This window comes from Sphaeramia orbicularis, chromosome 21 (genome assembly GCF_902148855.1).
Source record: "Sphaeramia orbicularis chromosome 21, fSphaOr1.1, whole genome shotgun sequence".
NCBI classification, from domain to species: domain Eukaryota; kingdom Metazoa; phylum Chordata; class Actinopteri; order Kurtiformes; family Apogonidae; genus Sphaeramia; species Sphaeramia orbicularis.
Genome location: NC_043977.1, coordinates 7,826,694 through 7,842,402, shown reverse-complemented (window position 1 = coordinate 7,842,402; position 15,709 = coordinate 7,826,694). Strand labels below are relative to the sequence as shown.

Here is a 15,709-nt window from a genome sequence, read left to right as displayed (position 1 = left end):
AAAGAGAAACATTTTTGTCATTATTTATAGGTAATTATGCTGTTATTTGACTGGTCTAACCCTGTTGAAGTCAAATTGAGCTGAATGTGGAACCTGAACTAACATGAGTTTGACATCCCCTCCATAGTCAGACTTCAGACCTGAATCCTGTTTCTCTGCTCGCCTCATTTCACCTCCTCCTGTCGTAAAGGCAACAAAACAGAAGCTGCTTTACTTTCTGTTCCAAACGCCTTCACACAAATATCAGGTCAATGTCTTAGTTTCACCTCAGAAGGATTTACACACATCTCCTTATTCTGCTGAGCTCTGCTTTAACTAATACCCAGATCCTCCAGAGCTGTGTTTACCCAATGTTTTAATGGGTCACAGACAAGAGGAGGAAAAGATATAGCAATAATAGGATACATGAAATAATTTTTATAAGTAAAACAGATGAAAAGTGTTCTCTTGAAGGGTTTAGAAATATAAACTATAGAAAAAAAACCCTAAAGATGAAAATGATCTAAATAACACAAGATGAAAATGGTGCAAAAGATGCAACAGGATAAAAACAATGTTAAAAAAAAAAAAAAAGATAGAAAATTTCAGCAAGATAATTACTACATAAAAAACTCAAGATAAAAACTATATAAAAGATACAACAAGATATAAACTACATAAAAGATACAAGATTAAAAAACTACATAATGATTTGAGAAGATGTACATTATGTAAAAATGCAATATGAATTCTATATAAACACTACAAGAAAAAAGAAAGAACTGACAAGATTGAGATGAAAAAAATACGTATCAGACAGTAATAAAAGTGGGAGAAATAACAAGATTACATATGATGTTTGATGTTAAAAAAAAAAAAAGAACAATTTCAGCCAGTGTTCTATGGTGGAAGAGTCCATAAACATTTTGATTTAAGACAATTCATGATACAGTTTTATACGTTTGGTTCTGATGAGACACTGAAACCTGTTTGGTCTTGAGCTGAAAAAGTTTGGCAATCACCATCATCATCGTCATCATCATTGTCTTGTCAGTGATGTAAAAAAAAAAACACAAATCACAGAGAAGTGAAGACACTAATGAGCCATCCTCTGCCTTATCACAATGTTACACTAATCAAAGTGCAATAGAAAGAAAAACTGCCAACTTTTAACGTGTGCAGGTCCTCCTGAAGTGTAGACCAGTGTAACCACATGGGCCTTTGTGTGTCTGGAGGCTGTTGTTTAGTGCAGGTACACAACACTACCATGTTAAGCAGTGTAAAGGAAGACTGGAAATACAGAAAGTAGAGGAATTATGTGTTCAGTAATAGTCATTCAGTAAAGATTAATGTAGTATTTTCATTAAACTGGTTCAGGTGAACGTCTTCCTCTACACCAGGGGTGTCAAACATACGGCCCATGGGCCAAAACCAGCCCCCCCAAATGGTCCAATTCGGTCCGTGGGATGAATTTGTGAAATGAAAAATTACATTGAAGATACTAACAATCAAGGATAAAATCATTTTGGTTCATACAGACACATTAGTAAAATACTGTCATAACCATAAAGGACAAAATTTTTCTCTGTGCCCAGGTCCTTATTGTAAATGAGAATGTACCTGGTAAAATAAAGGTTAAATAAATATTTTTTTGTGTGTGTGTGGGGAAAAAAAAAAAAGTCAAATTACATGAAACTATTCAGATTTACAAACCTCTTTTCACAAAAAAGGAAATAACACAAACAGCCATGAACAACCTGAAATGCCTGAAGAAAAATAAGTGTAATTTGACCAATATTCTGTCTGTTATTAAATGTTTAGTGTGTTTGTAGATCCACTGGGATCTTTAAGTTGTGGTGTACATGTGTAAATGATAATATGAGGCCGAGTATTGTTAAAATTGCATTTATTTTTCTGAAGAAATTTCATGTTGTTCATGTTATTTATATATTTTTAAAGGATAGTTTTTAGATATAAACATTTCAATGATACAATTTACTTTTTTCACGCTAAAACATAGTGAAAAGTTAGATTTTTTATTTTTTTTATAACCTTTATTTAACCAGGAAAAAAAGCTCATTGAGATTAAAAATCCCTTTTACAAGAGTGTCCTGGCCGAGACAGCAGCAGAAGTTACACAAAATGGAAACACAGCCGTACATCCACACTAAAAATATACATAAACCCAATGTAACATTATTTCTAGGTTATTCTGTTATTATGTTACTGGTTTGACCCACTTCAGATCATATTGGTCTGTATGTGGAACCTGAACTAACTCTGCATTAGTCAGATTGAAACACCCCCCCCCCCCCCCCCCCCCACCCCCCCCCCCCCCCCCCCCCCTCCGTCCATGTGTTGATGTTGAACCTGGTCTGGTTTCTGAGCCCTGGTGTTTGATAGAGGTTCTTCTGCCTGAAACGTGTCATGGACCTGATTTCAGACGTTTACAGTGACTTTTCCTGTTGTTTAATGGACTTTTATTTACAATGTTCTCATATTCTTTCATCAGTATTTTATTCTAGTTTTATTCCATGTTTGATCGGCTGGAGGTTGTGGAAGTCGTGTGTGTTCGGGCTCCGGGTTCGAGGTGAATATTTTTGGATATTTTGTGCCATAAATTGGTGTGTTGTGTTGAAAATGAAGGTGTGTGTGTGTGTGTGTATGAACTGGTATGAACCAAACCCAAACCCTCGGTGTTGACTTTAGTGACTATGGACCTGAAAACACCTTTTTCCTTGTCGTACAGTGTTATTTAAAGGCATTTTAGCACAAAAATCAGAGCACGCTGAGATGATGCAACTGTGACCCTTTGTCTTTTCAGCATCTGAACGTTTTCAAAGATCAAACCCAACATTCAATGTGAGGAAGGTTTTTCATACAAATGTTTTATTTTTCACCACAGTTTTACTTTTCACCACAGTTTTACACTTGACTTTTCTGTCTTGTGTATTAAATATTTTTGCAGCTGTTGGATAAAATTACCTTCCACTGTATTTTTCAAAATCCATTTATGTTTCATGAGGATGGCTGATTCTGAAATAATGACATAGTAACTGAAAATATTTATTAACCTCCATAAAACAAACACTTATGATATGATATGATCCCATTAGTGATAAAGGTTCTCATTTTGTGATAATTAGTCATTATTTTGAGAAACTTATCGATCATTTAAGGCAAGTTTTTTATGACTTTGAGAAACTTTTTCATTATTTTAGGGAATTTTTTTTTTTTTTTTGCTATTTTGAAAACATTTCATGTTATGGTAACTCTCATGACTTTCTCGTTGAGGTTGTCCGAAATAGGAAAGTTTCTCTTTTTCTTTTTTTGAGAACGTTACACCACTATTTTTTAGAAAGTTTTTCATAATTTTAAGGAGCTTTCTCATGACTTTGATGAAGTTTCTCTTCATTTTGAGAAGTTTTTTAATCATTTTGAAAGAGCTTATTGTTATTTTGAGAAAGATTTTATTTTCAGAGACTTTCTTGTTATTTTTAGGAAGTGTCTCATGACTTTGAGAAAGCTTGTCATTGTCTAAGTCAGGAATGTTTCTCTTTGCCTTTGTTTTTAGACTGTTTTTCATTATTCTGTGCAGGTTTCTTCCTGATTTGAGACAATAAGTCAGGACCTTTTCTCCCAGTGTTAGAAATGAACCCCATCTTTTACAAAAAAAAAAGATTATTTTGTAATAAAATTGGCAGAATTCTTAATGAACATTCACATTGAAGCCTTAATTTTATCAGTTTTCTTTTCCTTTACATTTAAGTCTTGATGATGGAGATTTTGTAGCATGTTTACTTCTGTTGTAAACAACAGAAAACATAAAATACATTCACAAAGATAAACAAACAGCAGTGGTTGTTAGATTTTGCAGAAGATATCTGACCCTTTAGTGTTTTTAAGTTCATGAAGATGAGTTATTAGCAGGTGTTTTCAGAGATACTCCAACACTAAACAGCCTCAGAATCACTTTATCATTTCTGTTTATTCACATTTCCTTTGCCATTTTTCTTGATTCCTGTTTTTAATCCACCCTTCCTCCTTCTTTTAGTGAAAACTAAGATCAGATCAGATGTGGACAGAGTTCAGAGGTTTAGATCTGTCATTTGATGCCTCGTTTACAGGTTGGGCTCATGTTGCTTCATATTTTTTCAGCATACTCTGCTTTTTGTTTTGCCTGTATTATCCCTTTAAACAGTGTTGAGGAATAAGATGATCTGTGAAACGTTCCAGACTGCTTCTCTCAGGCTGATTTTATCAGGAACCTCCTCCATATTGTTTCTGAAGACATTAAATCTTTAAATCCTAGACCTCGTTAGCCTCAATAAAATCATTTGAAGTGTTGATAGGTTATGACATTAAATCTGAGTGACTTTCTGCCTTCTGTTCCTGGTAGAACGTGATGTCTGGAGAAGCTCTCTGCTCGCCAAAGTGTTCTCTGACTAAAAGCACAACGCTTGTAATGAAAGAATATGAACTGGTAATAGTAAGTAAATGTTTTAACATGTTTTAAATGTTTTAGCTTCCTGTTTTTAATTCATGGGCAAAGTTAGAGGGTTTACACATGGAGGGAATTCATTAAAAACAGTGAATATTATCCTGCTTCCATAAACCCTGCAAGTATAGGAAGAAGAAAAAGTCAGATCGTAGAAAAATGTTATATAAGCATTCACTTTTGTCTCTGTGACAGTTAAATTTCAGCATTTATTCAACCTGCCTCTTTCACAAGACGGGCTTTCTTATTCAGATAGTTGCAAGTTGATCTGTTTAAGATGTTTCGTATACATATACCTATACATACCAGTATATAATCACACAGAAAGAGATATAAAGTAATGTGTCTCCTGTAAGGCACATTTATATACAGTGATTTATCAGCATTTTTAACATTGTATATTAAAACCAAGCATAATGTGTGTGGCCGCTATTTGTCATCAAAATTAAGTCAACTTAGAAGTAACTGAACTGAAGACTTTAACAAAACTCAAATAACCACTAGATGCACCATGTGTTTGTGGTTTACGTGGTCAAAAACACAATGTCCATTCCATAGATGTATTCCAAGTGGGGTTTTTTCAGGCTTTTTGCAGGCAAATGACAACCAAGGCCTTTTTGCTGTCTCTCCTGCTCATCCTGGCTGACTGACTGGTAAAAAAACCCACAGGCCCACCCAGGTGCATGATGGTCTACCTTGGTGCTGCCTATTTATACCCAGGTGTCCACGGTCTAAACCAATAAAAAAACAAAAAGGTGCTAAACACTAAAGAATAAAGTAATAACCATGAAAATAATAAGGAGAGAGAGAGAGATTGTAATTTCTGTATCCTATTTATTCTGTATGTTGTGTGCTTGTGGTATATGGACTTGTGTCTGCAATAAAGTTTTTTATTATTATTATTATGATTATTATAGATATTAAAAAATAAACAACAAGCAAACAATACTAAATTGGTAAACAAAAGGTAAATTAACTGAACAGAAACTAAATAGACAAATAGCTCCTACACTGTGGTAAATAAGCCAAAACAGAAACAGGTGAAACTGGAACAGTAACAGCAGAGGGCAGCAGTGCGCCATTACAGCGTCCGGTTTGCTCCTAAAGAGGAAGTAGACGCATCACGGCCGTTAAACTCCATTACCCATAATGCACTTTCCCAGAGGTAGTGTAGTCTGACTTTTGAAACCGACGGGTAATATACAACGTTTGCTGTTAGAACTTGAATAGTACGCCAGCGCTTTCAGATATTTCGGTTTATTAAAGTTTGTCGGTTTTGTAAGAGTCTTATGTAGCTGTTGACTCGGTCTCTGTGGATTTTTCTCCGGCGGACTCATTAGTTTTTTTCGCTATGACTTCACCGGTATTTATCAGTTAGCGCTAGCTTAAGCTAAGCTACCTCATTGCTAACTGAGCTTTGGAGCTTCAGTGAACCCACGGCGTCTCACTCTTCAGACAAAAAAACAAAACAAAACATGAATTAAGTCTATGAAGTCATTGACAGGAATGGTGTGTTTGTCGTATTAGCCGAAAGCTGAGTGTTTTCTGACAGTGCCGACCTCCAGGCTGAAGAGAACATGACCCTCGCCCCAAAGGAACTGTCCAACCTCCTGAGCATCATCTCGGAGGAGGCATGCACCAACACCTTCGAGAGCCTGTCCACGCACTTCCACCACTACTTCGGGAAAGCGGAGCACTTCAGGGTGGGCTCGGTGCTGGTCATGCTCCTGCAGCAGCCGGACCTGCTGCCCAGCTCCCCGCAGCGGCTCACCGCCCTCTACCTGCTCTGGGAGATGTACCGCACCGAGCCTCTGGCCGCCAACCCGTTCGCCGCCGTGTTCGCCCACCTGCTGAACCCCGCACCGGCCGGAGAGGAGGCGGAGAAGGTCCTGTCCGGTACGTGGTAGATGTCAGCTGACGGTACTCTAATGCAGTGGTGTCAAATATACGGCCCGCGGACCAAAACCGGCCCTTAACCCTTTCATGCACAGTGGTCACTCCAGTGGACAGTTCTTCTCCAGCTGTTCTCTTGTATATTCATGGGTTTAGTTGTTTTAGTTCCACATCAGCCAACACAGAGGACATTTATGCACCATCCCATAATAATACACTGACATTCAGACCATTACTGTAACTGTACTGTTCTAGATAAACCTGATCTGCACTAACATGTTTGAGTGTAAATCAATTGTTATGTTAGAAAAAAAAGTTGTTTTTTTGTTTGTTTGTTTTTTTGCATATTATCTCCATGAAAAGAGTAATAACTAGCATTAGAATATGTTAAAATATGAGAAAACATCAGATTTTATTTTATTTCATTGTTTTCATATCACTTTCTGATATTGGGTTTTAAACACGTTTCTTTACTTCAAAAATTAAATGCATGGACATTTTTGTAACTCCATGAAAAAAAACAAAACTTGATCACATTGTTTTTTTCATGCCTATGGAGGAATAATAACACTCAAGAAAAAAATCTTAACTAAGGTTCTCATAATTAATGCATGAAAGGGTTAAAGAAGTCCAGTCCGGCCCTTCAGTGCAAAAATGACACATTAACCCAGGGGTGTCAAACATGCGGCCCGGGGGCCAAATCAGGCCCACTATAGAGTTTAGTCCGGCTCTTTGGATGAATGTGTGAAATGCAAAAATTACACTAAGATATTAACAATCATTTTAGTTCAGTTTCCACATTCAGACAAATATGTCCTCAAGTGGGTTGGATCAGTAAGATACTATCATAATAACCTATAAATACTCACAACATTTTCATGTATTTACACTAAAACATAATAGAATTTTGCAAAAACTGTGAATCATCTGAACAAATATGAACCACCTGAAATGTCTAAAGAGAAGTAAGTGCAACTTTAACAATATTATGTCTGTAAATGGAAAAACTGAAACATAATATTGCTGAAATTGCACTTATTTATTCTGTTTGTTCATCTTATTCACATGGTTTTGAAGGATAGTTTGTAGATGTAAACGTCTTCATAATGTAATCTTACTTTTTTCTCACTAAAACATAGAGGAAAGTTTGGAGTTGACATTATTTACATATTATTATGTTATTATTTTACTGGTCTGGCCCACTTCAGATCAAATTTAGCTGAATGTGGCCCCTGAACTATGATGAGTTTGACACCCCTGCATTAACCCATAAAGACCTAAACAGCCACTGGTGACCTAAACCATAAATGTTTAAGACCTGTTGATCCACTAATCCTATCAGTACATGAAGTAATAGGTGTAAAATGCAGTTTGTCATCATATTTGTTCAGGTCATTGGCATTTAGTTATGAAAGGATAGTTTGTAAATGTAAATATTCTTATGTAATTTTACTTTGTCACATTTAACTAAGAAGAACATTTAAAGTTTTCATTATTTTTAGATTATTGTGCCATTGTTTTCCCCAAGATCATATGTTCTCCCAGTTTCACACCCTTTACTGTTAATATTTTCAGTGTAATTTTCACTCCCCAAAAATTCATCCCAGGGACTGGATTGGACCCTTTGGTGGGCTGGTTTTGGCCCAGGAGTCGCACATTTGACGCCGCTGCTCTAGATTCATCAGGTTATTGTAGGTCTTGCAGATCCATATCTGGACCATTAACACCTCTGTTTGTGTCATGTGACCTCCAGGCTTCCTGCCTCCCATCACTCAGCCTGAGAAGTTCTTCCTGTCCCAGCTCATGTTGGCGCCACCGAGGGATCTGTTCAAGAAGACGCCCAGACAGGTGTCCTGCATGGACGTGGGAAACATGCCTCAGTCTATAGACATCAGCGGGCTGCAGCTAGCGTTGGCAGGTCACTACATACCTGCTTTCAGTACTTTGACTTACATCGATCTGGTGTGAACCTCAAGTAATGAGTGATGAACAAGGACAAACTGGAAAAATGTGAAACTTATTCACTTTGGACAGTCTTTTACATAATGTCTGCGTACGTTCTCATTTGGCCAGGTTATCATTCCTCTTGGTGGTTCTGTTGGTAATTGTCGTAAAACAATAAAAAAAAAAAAACTCCTAAGTTTATCTTGTTGAAACCCTATTTTAAACATCATCTTGTTTTTTCTTCCAGAGCGTCAGTCGGAGCTGCCCACACAGAGTAAAGCCAGTTTCCCCAGTATCCTGAACGACCCCGACCCGGACTCATCCAACTCTGGGTTTGACAGCTCAGTGGCCAATCAGATCATAGAGTCATTGGTGACAGGGCCACGGCCGCCACTGGAGAGTATGTCTAACCCATAAGATTATCATCATCATTATCATGTCATATTTATCTATTAGTTGATTTGGTAGGGACAGTGCACATTAATGAACATCTGTATAAACTCCTTCTCTGTCAGTGTTTTACCATAAGTTGCTAGTCAGCACCAGCCTTTCTGATCATATCCACTAAATTTTCAAGGCCCACTGAAAATGTTGTGTAAGGAGTATATGAACATTGAAAACATCGAAAGAAAGAACAGAACTTCAACTTTTAAATGCAAAAAACTATTTTATTCTATCTTCATTTATTAGTAAATTATAACCATTTGAATATTGACAATTTTCAGGAAAAAAAATGCATTTTTAACAAAGATGTTGATTTTTCAAAATAAAACTGAGTTTTACATATTAGACTTATTTACAAACAGTAAGACTGTATTCAGAATCACAAAATAAAATAATAATGATAACATTAAAATATTATCACATGTAAATATGCCAGATAATAGTGAAAATACTAATTTGCATCTGTAGTCCCTAGGTAACAGATCAATGAACGTGTCCAAACCTTTTTATCCAATTATCAGGTCACGATAAATTGTGTGTCAGCTATTTTTCATTTTGCTATGACAACAAAAGCACTTGAACACAACACACTTGTAACCCTGTCCCTGACAGCACATGAAGGCAGCATTAGTTCATGGAAGGTGTACTTTGTCCAAAAGCGGTTCTCCTCACAGCACCCTCTAGAGGACATCCTGGTTCTGACTCCACTGGGAAGAGGGTCAAGTACATGTAGCCCCTTTTAAATAGAACACACGATATTTAAAGAAAAAAAAAGTGTACAACTCTCAAAACTCAGTAGATGATACTTAACTAAAATGTTGTGGTGATGAAATGACAATGGTTTATTTTATTGGTTTTATTCTTGCCAATACAAACTCATCAGGTTCCAGTCATAAGCGTCTGTTCCCATGTTAAAGAACTGTCCATCATCCCGTGCGTCTCTGTCCTCAGGTCACTTTCGTCCAGAGTTCATCCGACCGCCGCCGCCACTCCACGTGTGCGAGGATGAGCTGGCGTGGTTGAACCCAACGGAGCCTGACCACAGCGTCCAGTGGGATCGGTCCATGTGTGTGAAGAACAGCACGGGGGTGGAAATTAAACGCATCATGTCCAAGGCCTTTAAGAGCCCGCTGTCAGCCCAGCAGCAGTCACAGGTGAGGTCAAAGGTCACATAACACTGACCTTGGTTCAGGTTTTTCTGACACTGAGCCCGTTTACTTTCACACTAATACTCCAACCATTATCTGATTTCTGAAGTTATCAAAGTATTACTGATCATTTAGTTAAATAACCTGCTCCAGCTGAAACATTATTAACCACTGCAGTATTTATCCATGGAAGGATCTGAACTATTTGCTTAGTTAAATCCAGGCAGTTCCTTTTTTTGTCCAGGCTGTTTGTTAAACTCCAGTTAATGCAGTCAGTGTCCTCTCATGTCTTTAACGTCAGAAAGATTGAACAAAGCCAGGACTGATCAGGATCATCAGGCTTGTGACAGAATGATTCAGGAAAATGAGACCTCATTTACACACATGCGTTAGCCTCCATAAAGTCCAGACTTTAATATGGGATGTGATGAAGGCTTGATGCAGCGGTTCAATTCTCCATCATCAGTTATCAAAAAATAATGCAACTATGGATGGAAAAAATATTATGAACCTTATTTTGACATTACATAAACATGTGAGCTAATTACATCAAGATTTCATTTTTGATGTAAATGTGAAATGACAAATGAAATATGTCTATGTGTAAAAGAGCGAAATAAATTAGATTAACTTGTATTCACACAGGAAGATAACAGACTATAAATGGGGAGGAATCCAAGCATGGTAATCTGATTTGTCATAATCAGATTACTGCTGTTTACATGAGCACTGGAATAATCTGAGTTTTTAGTGTGTATTTAAACAGGTTCAATGAGGCTGATGGTAGAAGGTCCAGGTTGTTTGAGAATAGAGAAGGTTTCGTTCCTTGACCTCTTGATTGACTGATCCGGGTCTTGTCTGGTGGTCTGTGCAGCTCCTGGCCGAGCTGGAGAAGGACCCGAAGCTGGTCTATCACATCGGTCTGTCCCCGGCGAAGCTCCCCGACCTGGTGGAGAACAACCCACTGGTAGCCATCGAGATGCTGCTGAAGCTGATGCAGAGCAGCCAGATCACAGAGTACTTCTCAGTCCTGGTCAACATGGACATGTCTCTGCACTCCATGGAGGTCGTCAACAGGTGAGGACCAATTCTAGGAGTCGCGAATTTTTGCCAGTACGGCTGTGAAATAGGCATTAAATTCTGTTTTAGTAGTCTTGGAAAGGTCTTAAAAAGGTCTTAAATTTAACTGTACAAACCCTGAACAATATTCTGCCTCACATGTACACGTACAGATCACAGTAGATCTACAAATACACAAAACATTTAGTAACAGGCAGAATATTGGTACAGTTACACTTATTTTTCACAAGACATTTCTAGTTCATATTTGTTCAGATTTTTCGTGAAAAGACAGTGTGTCAATGTCAACATTTTCATGTACTTTTTTACACTAAAACAAAGACAGCATTTTGTAGATGTCATTTTACTTGGTTTATTGTGACACTGTTTTACTTTAGATCATATTGGTCTGTATGTGACCCCTGAACTAAAATGATTTTAACATCCATGATTGTCAGTGTAATTTTTACATTTTACAATTTCATCCCATGGACCAGATTGGACCCTGTGGCGGTTCGTATGTTTGACACCTCTGCTTTATGCCCTCAAACATACATTATAGTAAAATCTGAACATTAAACTGATGAGTGTTGCATTTTGCAGATGGAACATGTAAGGTGGTTCATCAGTAGGTTTTCTGTGACATCTGAACCATCTGTAATGAACGTTCTGCTCTGGTTCTTCATGTTTCCTCAGACTGACCACAGCCGTCGACCTCCCACCAGAGTTCATCCACCTCTACATCTCCAACTGTATCTCCACCTGTGAACAAATCAAAGACAAATACATGCAGGTACACGACAACACCCAAGGGATGAGGGTTATGTTAGTGTAGACTGAAGGAGGAGGCTCATTGATAAAAAATAGTCTAAAATTAAAAATGAAATGGGTTCAAACAAGAGCAGCATGAATAGAATAGAATAGAATAGAATAGAATAGAATAGAATAGAATAGAATAGAATAGAATAGCCTTTGTTGTTGCTGTGTGTTCAATGGTATTAGTAGTGCTACTCCAAGAACTAAAAGTAGAATAGAAAAAATAAATATAGAATATGAATAGATGCATTATTTACAATATTAACAGTATGTATATCTATGAAAGTCTATAAATATAATGTATTTGTATCTGAGTAAATATTGTTTTGCAGTTTACCATAACAGTGCAGTTTAAATGTCCAGTTTTAAGAAGAATTAAGGTGATTAAATTGCAGGAAAAAAAATAACGGTGCTTTTTGTTTTCTGCTGATATTTTGGATTTAGTGACACTGATCAGAAACAGATGCTGAGTCAAACATGAAAAAATAAAGTCGTTATTTTTAAGTTTTATATGAAATTATGCACCTCTATGGGGAAAAAGGCTCAAATTTGTCCTGAATTCAAGCCTTAATTCTCCTTAAAATTAATAATAATTAACCCTCAAAGGTCTTAAAAATCCCACAGACACAATAAGTGATATTCCTATATTTTCTTGGTAAATCTTTGTACAGAATTAGTCAAATGTGTAATTAGTGTTTGATCCTAAAGGAGATGGGAATGAGTGGAGCCTCCAACAGTCATTCATGGGGTAGGGTTCAGGTATGAGCTTTAACAGCTGCAACATCAGTAACACAAACATTATTCATGGACTAAAGGAAACGGAACATTAGTTAATTAAAATATAGCCTGTTGGACTGATATTAATGTGAATGGAAGGAATGAAACTAGACCAAAGATGATAGAAAAATGTCTTAAAAAGTCATAAATTTAGCTTCATCAAACCTGTAGATGACATTTTTGGATATTTAGCATATTTTGGGGTATTATAGCCCTTAATTTTTGTATATTTGGGGTATTTTGGTGTATTTTTAGTGTATTCTATTGTGTATTTTTGTGCATGTTGTAGTATAATATCTGAGGCCTGTTGGACTGTTATTTTTGTGAACATAAGGTCTGAAATTTCACCAAAGACGAAGAGAAAAATGTCTTAAAAAGTCGTAAATTCAGTTCTATCAAAACTATAGATGCTATATCTATACATTTCAAAATTAATAATCATGCATTTTCTTTAATAACCAACTAAGTAAAGTCAAACCTGTGTTTCCAGTGAAACCAGGTGTACTTTAAACTCTGCATGCGACTGTTTCAGAGGAAAAACAAATGTACGATCCACCGTCTGGGCTTGAATCCCATCGGTAAACGCGCTCATTTATCGGTTAAACTGAGATCTAAGTGTGTCCTCCAGAACCGCCTGGTCCGTCTGGTCTGCGTCTTCCTCCAGTCTCTGATCCGGAACAAGATCATCAACGTCCAGGACCTGTTCATCGAGGTCCAGGCCTTCTGCATCGAGTTCAGCCGCATCCGCGAAGCAGCCGGCCTCTTCCGCCTCCTGAAGACGCTGGACACCGGAGAAAACCCCACCGAGGCCAAACCTGCCAAATGACCCCCCCACCCCCACAGACGGTCACTATGAATCCACATCACAGGAACAAACACAGAGGAACCGGACTGTGACGGAGCTCAGTGTTTGTGTCTCAGCCTCTTTTTCCAACAGGTCGGACAGATTCAGCTTCTTTTTTTTAAACCAGTTTTTTTTTCTTTTCTTTTTCCAGATGAAATGTTTTGAGTTTTGTTTCATTAAAGAGAGTTTAATGAATGAATTCTGACTGTTTTTGTTCTTCTCTTACTCTGTTGAAGTCTATTTAAAGTCACCTATAAGTCATTTTAACCCTTGTGCCTCTAATCCAGGTCTGTCAGACTCATTTCAGTTCAGGTTCCACATTCAGACCAATATGATCTAAAGTGGGTCGGACCAGTAAAATAATATAACCTAGAAATAATGGCAACTCAAAAATTGTTCTCTGTTTTAGAGTGAAAAAAGTCAAATTCATTCATCTTCAGAACTATCTTTATCCTCAGTAGGGTGGTGGGGGGTGCTGGAGCCTATCCCAGCTACCTATGGGTGAAGGTGGGTTCACCCTGGACGAGTTGCTTCTTCACTGCAGACGAAAAACCAATCACTCACTCACATCCATGGGCAGTTTTTTTTAAGCTGACCAATTAACCTTTCAGTGCATGTCTTTGAAGAAGAATCTTTTTTCTGTCAGTAGGTTCACACATGTAAACGTGCGCCACACCAAAATTTGTCCTCTGCCTTTAGCCCATCATTAGATCATGTTAAGTGCCTTGCTCATGGGCACATCAGCCAACAATTCTCTGCCGGTCCAGGGAATCAAACCAGCGACCCATCAGTCACAAGCAAACTCTCCAGCCATCTAGGCCATGGCTGCCCCCTTTGGATGGTGGGAGGACGCCAGAGAACCCACGAAAAAATGGAGGACGTGCAAAAAAGTAAAATTACATTATGAAAATGTTTACATCTGCAAACTATCCTTAAAAATGTGAATAACATGAACAAACTTAAATTTATTAAGAAAAATAATTGCATTTTTAACAATATTCGGCCTCAGTTTCTCATTTCCACATGTACATTTTAACTGACAGATCACAGTGGATCTACAAATACACATTTAGGAACAGGCAGAATATTGATAACGCTGCAATCAACACTTTCCAGGTTATTCACATTTTTTGTGAAAACACTCTAAAATGGAAAAATTTTCATTTGTAAGTTATGATAGCATTTTATTGGTCTGACCCACTTTAGATCGAACTGGGCTGAATGTGGAACCTGAACTAAAATAATTTTTAATACCTTTAGTGTAAATTTTGCATTTTTCAGATTCATCCTATGGGCCGAATTCGACCTTTTGGGCGGTCAGTCGGTTTTGGCCCGTGGGCCATATGTTTGTCACCCGTGCTCTAGGCAGTTTACTACCCAGGAGCTAAAAATGTACAAACAAACCTGCCATAGAATCATCATATATCAATATTTTTTCTTCTGTTTTCTAGATAAATCTCTTAAACCACTTCAAATCTGCTCAAACTACAAAAATTCCAATTGTGATGTCACTTTTTATTAAAAAAACACAAACTAGGAGATATTTCCCATATAATACATGGTGGAGCGATTTAGTTTTAGTTCAGTTTAGGACCCTAATGGCAAAAAATGTCTCATTGACTGACACCGAAACCACATTTTTAACTGATTAAAAAAAGAAATAAAAACTATACAATCAGTGTTATTGATAATCTTTGACATGTCCAAGACTGATATAAACCTATGTCACATCCCTCCAGCGTGTATTATATGGAAACTAGAAGCACTCGGAGAATGCAGACCTCCGCCAAGGCTGATCAGTGGCCCCCCCCCGTGGGCCCCCCCACCCCAATCACCACCAAAATTTTATCATTTCTTCCTCATCCCATTTCCAACAAACCCTGAAAATTTCATCCAAATCTGTCCATAACTTTTTGAGTTATGTTGCACACTAACGGACAGACAAACAAACAAACAAACCCTGGCAAAAACATACCCTCCTTGGCGGAGGTAAATATCTTTTTTTTTTTCTTTTTTTTTTTCCAATAAAACAATTGGCAGCACATATTCAAACTGGTATTTAAGGAGTTAAAATCCTGAAAATTATTTAAAATTTGGTAGTTTTGATCAAAGCTGAATTGGTTTAAGATATTTATGCAGAAAAAAATGTATATGTGCTGATTTTATATCAGAGGATGTAAAAAGTAGTGTATAAAAGACCTGTAAGAGTAACTGACATTTGATTAAAAAATATGTAAAACAAAAAAGAAAGTCATGCCATAAACTAACAGACATGATGATGAGCAAATCAAGGAAAAAAAAAAAGGC

At 37.2% G+C, this 15,709-nt stretch overlaps 1 protein-coding gene across 1 annotated transcript; it reads left to right on the top strand.

Annotated features, from left to right (window-relative positions):
* The first annotated feature begins 6,054 nt into the window (after positions 1-6,054).
* On the top strand, positions 6,055-13,601 carry cnot11 (CCR4-NOT transcription complex, subunit 11). Its single transcript, XM_030124663.1, has 7 exons — positions 6,055-6,373; positions 8,124-8,288; positions 8,562-8,714; positions 9,710-9,912; positions 10,781-10,983; positions 11,662-11,758; positions 13,187-13,601. Exons 1-7 carry the CDS (start codon positions 6,055-6,057, stop codon positions 13,382-13,384), a joined length of 1,338 nt encoding a protein of 445 aa, XP_029980523.1. The 3' UTR covers positions 13,385-13,601.
* The last annotated feature ends 2,108 nt before the right edge of the window (positions 13,602-15,709 follow it).